A 9565-nucleotide genomic window follows, 5' to 3' on the forward strand; every position below is an offset into this window, starting at 1 on the left:
TTAGAGGTGATAAACTGGACGGGTGGGCCAGGTAGATTGGTTACCAGGTCAATTTTTCATTATCAGCTTATTTCATTTTCAGCATCAAAAACTTCAAACATTAAGTACGAAATCTCTTATCTATAAAAAAAATCTTAAAAAAAAACCCGCGAAGTCGCGGGTCTTTAATTAGTAAATATTTTTATTTGTTATATAATATACTAGTGAAATGACCCTTGAAATCATAGGTTTGTTTAAACGAAACAATTTAATGACATCTTTTAGGTATTAAGTGAAGATAAATGCTAAATTCATTTATTTTAATGACCCGTTTGACTGAAAAGCTTGTCGTTGTTTTTACAAATATATAAAGACATATAATTTCGCATACATATGTAACGTAATTAAATTCGCAAAAAGAATACATATTTGAATATTAATAATATAATATAATAATTATAATTATTATATTAAAAATAAATAATAATAATAATAAAGTTCTCTCAAAATTGAGTATTTATATTTTTAATAATAATAATAATAATTAGTAATAATAAATGACTTTTATTTTATTTTTTCTAAAATAAAAATTACAATTTAGGAGAGATTAGTATTTCCTTTTATAAAAGATTTCGTATTATTTTTTTAATTAAATTAATATATAATTATGACATCATCATTATGAAAATTAAAGAGTAATTAGCTTAATGATGACATCATCATTTTAGAGCTTTATATGACTATATAGATAATGAAAGATGTCTCTGGTTTAAAGCCTATCTAAAACGAATATTTAGTGGTGGTCAGGGAAGTGTTGGAAACAACTATAGAACTCATGCTCATAGGCGAGTCTAGTAACATACCCGCGGGGTCACGGGAAATCATTAATTTAAAAAATTTTAGTAGAAAAATACTCTTTAAATTGTATATAACACTACTATATTTAGCTGTAGGACCCCATGTATTCTTCAAATTTATAGTTTTCTTTTAAATTTATTATGACACCACTAAATTTAACTACTCGTACCCTATATGTTTTCGAATTTGTAGTTTTTTTGGAGTAAACTACCACTAAATATCATTCAAATATAATTGGTACATCTTCAATTACCATCCCATCATCATCAGCCTATCACAACCGGATGAATGCAGACCTAAAAGATAGTCTGAGCAGTGATCTAGATAAACAGAATCTCACAGGGGTTCAGTTCTAAGTCTTACTGAGAGTCCTCTCTTCTATAATAAAATGATCATACAACCTAGATAAACATCACACAAAGAGAACAATAAAAATAAAAAGGTGTTATAAAGTACGCCTTGCTCAGTTGAATACAAAGAAAATAATAACAGCAGCGGAAGAATCAAGATCTTCTCTGGATTAGCCAAGAGAAGATGAATCCAGACCGTAACCCTAATTTTGAAAGATTGGTGTTTCTTTCTTAATCTTTAATCGCCAACCGAAGTAATAACTTTCCGAAGAAGGGAATCACCCAAGAACACAAGACAAACTCTATCAGAACCAAAGAACATGAACCACCCGAAACCCTAGATCATTGATTGATTACAACACTCCAATCACAGGAGTTCAGTATATATTAAGATCAGGATCACGACTACAATCACATAAATATCTCAACATCAACAAATATACAATCCTTACTAGAACAGTAGCAGCATGCACAAAAGCTTTCCATATAGGCTCATGATTTGAACAAACTATTGGCCACCTCTTGGATTTGAAACTTAGAAACCAACTCTTTAGACTTATTAGGGCGTTCGAAGTTGCCACCCTCACTGTTTAGACTTGTTAGGGCGTTAACTACTATCAAACATACCTTTTAAGAAGTTTTCAAATTCTTCATTATTTTAGCCTTAACATGTTTCTTTAAATTTAGATGCTTACCGCTTATTTTAATAGGTTTACGTGGAATACCTTATTGATGTTCATCTATCGTTTCGTTATCAACAGTATTATCCAACTCAGCATCAACATCATCATTGAACTCTCTTTGGACATCAGTTTGGGATCACCCAGGGGACTTAACCACCCACGCGTTTCACTCCTTGAACTAGTTTCTTTTTTTTCTTCGGTTTTTATTATTATTTTTTAACTTGCGCCGGAGTGGTTGTCGTATCGCTAGAACTAATAACTATTCCTTTTTAATACCATTCATATTATCCATCACTTCATTAGAAGCTGCAAAAGAATCGTGGAAGGGTCCGCGATTAGTTGCCAAGCAACCCGGGTTCAATTCCTGGGGGCGAAAGGTTTTTTCTTCAATTTTCTGCGATTAGTTGCCAAACAACCCAGGTCCCGCGATTAGTTGTCAAACAACCCGGGTAGGAGTTTCCTTCTAGCGTGTGTGAGTGCAAATGATGAGGGTCGTTGAAAATAAATGATCCGCTTATGCAAATTCGCCGTTCAAAAAAAAAAAAAAGAAAAAAATAAAAATCAACATCGCCTTTTCTATTTGAATCCGATAAGCTTGTTACCAATAGTTTTATTAAATTTGGATCAAAACAATTTCGGCCTTTCACACAACCCACCTGTGACCCATTTAAACCACCAAAACTGGGCTCCACTTCCGATGGGCTCCATTTAAAAGAATGATAAAGATAACCTATCTAATTTAGTTTGGTTACTCCGTATATTATTATTATAATTAGGGGTAATAAGTAGAGCTGACGGCTATTTTATTACCATTCCGCAGTTAATCGATTATTAGGGGTAATCCGGAACCATTTGGTCAAATTTCATTCCCTATTCAAAACTATGGCGGTTGAGGTATGTATAAAATTTATCTAATTAAAAACTTGGCGGCCCGTATATTATTAAGGGTAATAAAGTAGAGCTGACGGCCATTTTATTTCCATTCCGCAGTTAATCGATTATTAGGGGTTATAATAATCCTGGTCAAATTTCATTCCCTATTCAAAACTATGGCGGTTGAGGTATGTTTTTCTTCCTTCTTTCTTTATTTATCCTATCTATCTATAAAATTTATCTAATTAAACTTGGTTGGTTGATAATCTAGGAGAATATTATGATTTGTATCGACAATTCTCAATCGATGATGTCCTTGGATACTCGTTATATGTATACGCTTCAACTTAATTGTGTTCGATCTTATTGCCGAGCTAAACTCAAGGTCTTTTCTTTTGTTAGTTTAATTTAACAACTACAGTAATAATCGTGTTAGATATATGTAGATAGATATATTTGTATATTTCCATTATTTATTATTTATATTTATATATAATTTATAATGTATAAATTTATAATTCAGGGTAACAACTCATTGTGCATTAGATATATTACCAAAAATGTTGGATTTTTTTTTTCTTTTTACAGTCTAATCCGAAGAATGCTATAGGCATACTGCCAATGGGTATTATGAAATCTGGTTATGAGCTTCAACCTACTAGTGATCTTAATAGAATCCTGTATCACCTTGAATCTTTCCGACAACGTTAGCTTCCTACTCTACTCTTGTTTAATTAAGATATTATATTATATAGTATTATATCACCAATTGTAAATTGTATTTGTAGGGTAGGATCATTTATTTTTTTATTTGTTTTCACCTTGTTTCACAGATGATGGTGAGTTGCTATTTTCACTAGCGTTCCACTTTTCCAAGAGGATACTTGAGTTGACATATCCAGAACACCCAAAAAGGATGCTTTTCTTTTTTTGGAGGGTATGTGTGTGTGTGTGTTTTGATTATGCTTAGATGTTTCACCTTATTACTACTCTCTCTCTGACTTGCTCCACCCCAAAAAGCAAACAACCACTCCCTTCATTTTGAACGCATTTTGCTCTTAACTTTGATAGAATTAGAAGTCATCACCGTCTTCATTAAACTCGCTGCAATTTTCCGAACCTGAGAGTACAACTTTCGCCGACGATCCTCTCCAAACGCGCCGCCACGCGCCGCCTGTCAGGTTACTGGAATAGTTCTCCGGTCTTTTTTTTTTCTTTTTTCGCAGGTAATATAACGGAGCTTGTAGCAAACGTACTTGCGAACCAGAAACCTAGCTAATCCGTTGTCTGCTGCTACCTTGTGCCGTCGGTAGCCGCTGTTGCCGGAATTCCCTTGTTCTCACAAGGCTGTGTTTGTTTTCTCTGACCCTTTTATTTTTCTTTTCTATAACCTTTCTTTGCTGTACATACGGTGCTGTCCTACTTCTATTGGATTTTACATATCTTAATTCTTTTATACCTGGGTCTTTTGTTTTTCCGGCTCTAACCTGCTCTTGGTACCGGGTTCTTTAGTTTATGCATCTATAATCCCCTGGTGCTTTATTAGCTAAATTTTTTTTTTCACAGTCATAACATATCTATTTACCTACTATTTTTTCTAGCATTATTTATTATCTATTATATAGATTAATTATTTTGAGACTCCACTAGCTTTGTATTTGTTTATAACTGTTTTAAGGTGCTACTTGCTATTTTTATTTTTAACCTGCTACTTTTGGGTAGACACTTTTTGTTTTGTAAGTGTTATATAGCCTTGATTTTTAACCTGTATGAGTATTTTTATTCCTATTATTAACTATTAATTGTTATTTTGCACACTTACTTTTGTAATTGTTTTGTTAGCTTTTTTTTCCGGTATTTGTAACTCTTTTCTTTCTATTAGTGTGTTGTTTATAGGGTAAGATTCACTCGTCACTTTCGCATGGTTACTTGAGGTCATGTCCTGTTAGCTTAGGGGCGGGTAGGTCTAGAGGGAGTAGAGATACTCGTGTTAGGATTAGAGTAGGTAGTTGGAATGTAGGAACTTTGACTAGCAAATCCCGGGAACTTGTAGATACGTTACTTAAGAGTAAAGTGGACATATTGTGTGTTTAAGAGACCAGATGGAGGGGTGAAGAGGCGGTTGACATTGACGACTACAGGTTGTGGTTTTCGGGTTCTAGAGTAGCTAGAAACGGGGTAGGGATCTTTATAGGACCCCTTTATAAGGATAATATTGTGGGTGTGGATAGGTGTAGCGATAGGATTATGGCGGTTAGGTTAGTTATCCAGGAGGAGACTTACATGGTCATTTGCGCTTACGCACCTCATGCTGGTTTAGGAGATGAAGAAAAAAGCCGCTTTTGGGAATCGTTAGACGAAGTTGTGAGGAGTTGACCCGCTGATCATCGTTTGCTTTTTGGGGGAGACCTTAATGGACATATAGGAACGTTTTCGGACGGATATACGGGTGTCCATGGGGGCTTTGGGTACGGAGTTCGAAACGAAGAAGGACGCTCTATTCTCGAATTCGCTGTTGCCCACGATTTGGTTGTTGCAAACTCTTTCTTTAGGGAGACGGAAGCGCAACTTGCAACTTTCCATAGTGGGGGACATAGTACCCAGATTGACTATTTGCTGCTTCGCAAAGGGGACCTTAAGGCTTGCAGAGACTGTAGAGCCCTGACTACCTGGACCTGTTCCACCCAACACCGATTATTGGTCATGGACTTGGTTGTGCAGAGGCGGGTTACTAGGAGAGTGAGACCCGTCCAACCTAGGATCCTTTGGAAGAAGCTGAATGAAGTGAATGCCGAAACTTTTAAAGCGTCAGTTTTGGAAAGAGTAGAGGCAGGAATGGATACGGTTACTCAAGTGGACGCAGATCAGATGTGGAATAGTTTGGCAACAACTATTAGAGATGTTGCCAAGGAAACATTAGGTGTGGCAGTAGGGACATCGAGAGGACATAAGTCTAGTAGAGAATCATGGTGGATTAGTGATGAGGTTCAAACCAAAGTTGCGCTTAAGCAACTAAGGTTTAGGGAGCTCATTAGATGCCGGGACGGGACACGTGATGATAGAACTAGGGCAGAGGAGAGGTATAAAGAAGCCAATAGAGAAGCTAAGAAGGCCGTTGCCCGTGCAAAAGATAAAGCGTATGAAGATTTGTATAGAAAACTAGACTCTAAAGAAGGAGCAAATGATATTTACAGGATTGCAAAAGCGAGGGAGCGTAGGAGGAGGGATATAGATATCACCAAGTTTATCAAGGATGAAGCCGGTCAAACCATAGTGAAGGAAGAAGAAATTAGGAAAAGATGGGAAGGGTATTTCTCATCTCTTTTCGTGGGTGAAGGACTCGGGCGCCAAGAGGATCCACAGGACTTGGGAATAGGACAATTCCGGAACAACAACTTCTGTAGGAGAATCAGTCAGGGAGAAGTAAGATCGGCACTACGAAAAATGGGTAGAAACAAAGCTGTAGGACCGGACCAGATTCCAATATAGGCGTGGCGATGCCTTGGCGACGATGGTGTCAGGTGGTTGACGTGTCTTTTCAATAAGACGCTTAGAAGTTATAAAATGCCTACGGAATGGAGACTCAGTGAGATTATCCCCATCTACAAAAATAAAGGGGATGCCCAAATCTGCGGTAATTATAGAGGCATAAAATTACTTAGTCATACTATGAAGCTTTGGGAGAGAATGATTGAGACTAGACTTCGACGCGAAACTACGGTTTCAGAAAACCAATTTGGTTTCATGCCAGGGCGCTCTTCGATGGAGGCAATTCATATTTTAAGAAGCGTTATGGAGAAGTATAGGGAGAAACAAAAGGGTCTAGAGATGGTCTTCTTAGACTTAGAAAAGGCCTATGATAGCGTACCGCGAAAGCTGATTTGGAAGACCCTTAATGTTAGGGGTATCCCAAGTAAGTATATTAGAGCTATTATAGATATGTACGATGGGGCGAAGTCCTGTGTTAGGACGCCTGTGGGAAACACAGAGTATTTCTCGATAGAATTAGGCTTGCACCAGGGATCAGCCCTTAGTCCTTTCCTTTTCGCTTTGATCCTCGACGAGCTGTCTCAAGGAATACAAGAGAACGTCCCTTGGTGTCTGATTTTTGCCGATGATATCGTGCTTGTATCGGAACAAAAGGATGAACTTAATAGAAGACTAGAACGATGGAGGGATGCCTTAGAACAAAATGGGCTACGGATCAGTAGACAAAAGACGGAATATCTAAGGTGCGAATTTAGTAGGACTGAGGATGAACTATATGTTGGAGGGAATATCAGCATTGGGGACCAGATCTTGCAACCACAAGAGTCGTTTAGATATCTAGGTTCGGTCCTCCACAAATCAGGGAGGATAGACGAGGACGTGACTCATCGTATTAAGGTAGGTTGGATGAAGTGGAGAGCAGCGAAAGGGGTCTTGTGCGACAAGAAGATACCGTTTAAATTGAAAGGGAAATTCTTCAAGGTGGCAATTAGACCTGCCATGTTGTACGGATCGGAATGTTGGCCAATGACGAAGGCCTAAGAGAGAAGGATGGAAGTGGAAGAAATGAGGATGCTTAGGTGGACGTGCGGTAAAACCATGTTAGATATGATCCCAAATGGGGTGTTTAGGGAAGACCTTGGGGTCGGTAGCATCATCGACAAGCTAAGAGAAGAACGACTTCGATGGTTTGGGCATGTGATGAGGCGACCAAGTATTGCACCAGTTAGGAGAGTCGAGGCACTCACGGTCGTTGGCGTAAGGAGAAGGGGTAGACCTACTCGTAGGTGGATGGATAGACTAAGGCTCGACATGAGGGAACTTTCGTTGACCGAGGACATGACTTCTGATAGGGGTGCGTGGAGGGCTAGAATTAGAATAGTCGAGTAGGGTTACTTTCCTTTTATTATTATTATTATTATTATTATTTTTTTTACTAGTTTTATTATTAGGATTATTATTATTATTAGTATTAGTATTAATATTATTATTTTTATTATTACTATTATTATTATTATTACTATTACTATTTGTATTATTATTATCACTACTACTCTGTACTATTCCTATACTTTTACTAATATTACTATTATTATTATTATTAGTATTATTATTATTATTATTATTATGTTTATTATTATTACTATTAGTATTATTATCATTTGTACTACTATTATACTCTTAGCAATACTATTACTGTACTTTTACTAAAACTATTATTATTATTATTATTAATTATTATTATTACTATTATTATTAGTATTATTATTATTATTATTATCTGTATTATTAATTTTTATTATTATTAGTATTATTAATATTAATATTATTACTATTAACTATTATTTACTACTACTTGTTTTATTATTATAATTATTACTATTATTACTAGTATCATTATCATTACCTTTTTTTTATTATTTACAACTACTAGTACTAGTAGACGAGTTGGTTTTTGTTTTTTGGTGTTTGTATGCACATTTGTTTGTAGATATGTATGCATGGTTTGTACGTTTGTTTTTGGGAGGTATGTATGTAGGTTTTGTACTGTAGGTTTTTTATGTCTATGTTTGTAGGTTTTCTGTTTTTTGAAGAAATGTAGGTTTTGATTATGTATTTTTGCTAGGCTGTTTTTTTTTTGCAGGTTTGTATGTATGTTTTTGCTTGTTTTGTTGGTGTTTGTATGTACGTAGGTACGTGTTCTTGCAGGTATATAGGTATGTTTATGTACGGTTGTATGCTGGTTTGTATATAGGTTTATGTTTTTATGGGGGGGGGGGGTGTGTGTGTGTGTGTATGGGGGTGTGTATAGATGGGTGCGTGTGTGTGGTGGGTGTGTGGGTGTGTGTGTGTCTCTCGTATCGTTCGGTGCATCCTGGGGTCATTATGGCTGAGGAGGACCTTCTTTGCTCATGAGCTTGAGTGGTTTTCTTTTAGTTGTGTGGCTTCGGGGATGTCTACCGTAAAAGTGCATGAGTGGTGCTTTGGTTTGTTACGGGTGGTTGGCTCTTTGCTTGTGCAACAACTTCCACCCGGCATACCTTTCGTGTTCTGTTTACAAGGTCCCTTGGCTTTATTTATTGAGGCAACACTAAACGTCGATTAAGTGACGTCTTGACTGTCGCTTAGAGCCTAAATTGATTTTCAGGCAGGCTTTTAAACCCATGAAAATTTGATTCTACCATTTTCATGGCGTCTCAATTTTTATTTATTTATTATTTTATTTTACTATTTTTTTTTTTTTTAAAAAAAAGGCCGGAAGTCCACTCGGAAGCAATCTCTTTATCCGCCGAATAAAGAGAGGGATGACTTTCTCTACTTTTCTGGGTGGAGAAATGACTTGTTTTTATTCTCGGATAAAGGAATGATTGTCTACATCTCACCTCCTCCATACACCACTCAAGTGGTATTGGGTACTGTTGTTGTTGTTGTATGTGATGTTTACTCTTAATTGCCTGCCAGTTGTACAAAATTCAATATGCAAGAAGTGGGGAGGTCGTTTGGAGAGAAGTTAAAAGAAAATGGTATAGCTGTTGATGTTGTCAACTTCTATCTAAAGGAAGGGAGCAACGGTAATTGGATGAAGGGGCTTGATGAATTTGCTGCTGCTGCTGCTAATAATAATAATAATAATAAGAGCCGCATTAAGCACATTCAACCTGACATTTGGATGCTTACTAGTGACGTACTATCCAGGTTTGGTTTTTTATCATCATATTATATATATATATATATATATATATATATATATATATATATATATATATATATATATATATATATATATATATATATATATATATATATTAAGCAATATTTATATTTTGCTTAATA

The 9565-nt window shown here is 36.0% G+C and overlaps 1 protein-coding gene across 1 annotated transcript; it reads left to right on the forward strand.

The window, feature by feature from the left end:
- Nucleotides 1-2919: 2919 nt before the first annotated feature.
- On the forward strand, nucleotides 2920-6232 carry LOC139859094 (uncharacterized). Its single transcript, XM_071847903.1, has 7 exons — nucleotides 2920-2931; nucleotides 3015-3128; nucleotides 3332-3449; nucleotides 3577-3680; nucleotides 4640-4748; nucleotides 4839-5114; nucleotides 5169-6232. Exons 1-7 carry the CDS (start codon nucleotides 2920-2922, stop codon nucleotides 6230-6232), a joined length of 1797 nt encoding a protein of 598 aa, XP_071704004.1.
- The last annotated feature ends 3333 nt before the right edge of the window (nucleotides 6233-9565 follow it).

Source organism: Rutidosis leptorrhynchoides, chromosome 7 (assembly GCF_046630445.1).
Source record: "Rutidosis leptorrhynchoides isolate AG116_Rl617_1_P2 chromosome 7, CSIRO_AGI_Rlap_v1, whole genome shotgun sequence".
NCBI lineage: Eukaryota > Viridiplantae > Streptophyta > Magnoliopsida > Asterales > Asteraceae > Rutidosis > Rutidosis leptorrhynchoides.

Excerpts from the sequence above, each read along its gene's own strand:
- LOC139859094 (XM_071847903.1), top strand. Across the intron at positions 3,450-3,576 it reads CCTTGAATCTTTCCGACAAC|ATGATGGTGAGTTGCTATTT; the intron begins GTTAGCTTCCTA and ends CTTGTTTCACAG. Across the intron at positions 3,681-4,639 it reads TGCTTTTCTTTTTTTGGAGG|GGTAAGATTCACTCGTCACT; the intron begins GTATGTGTGTGT and ends TGTTGTTTATAG.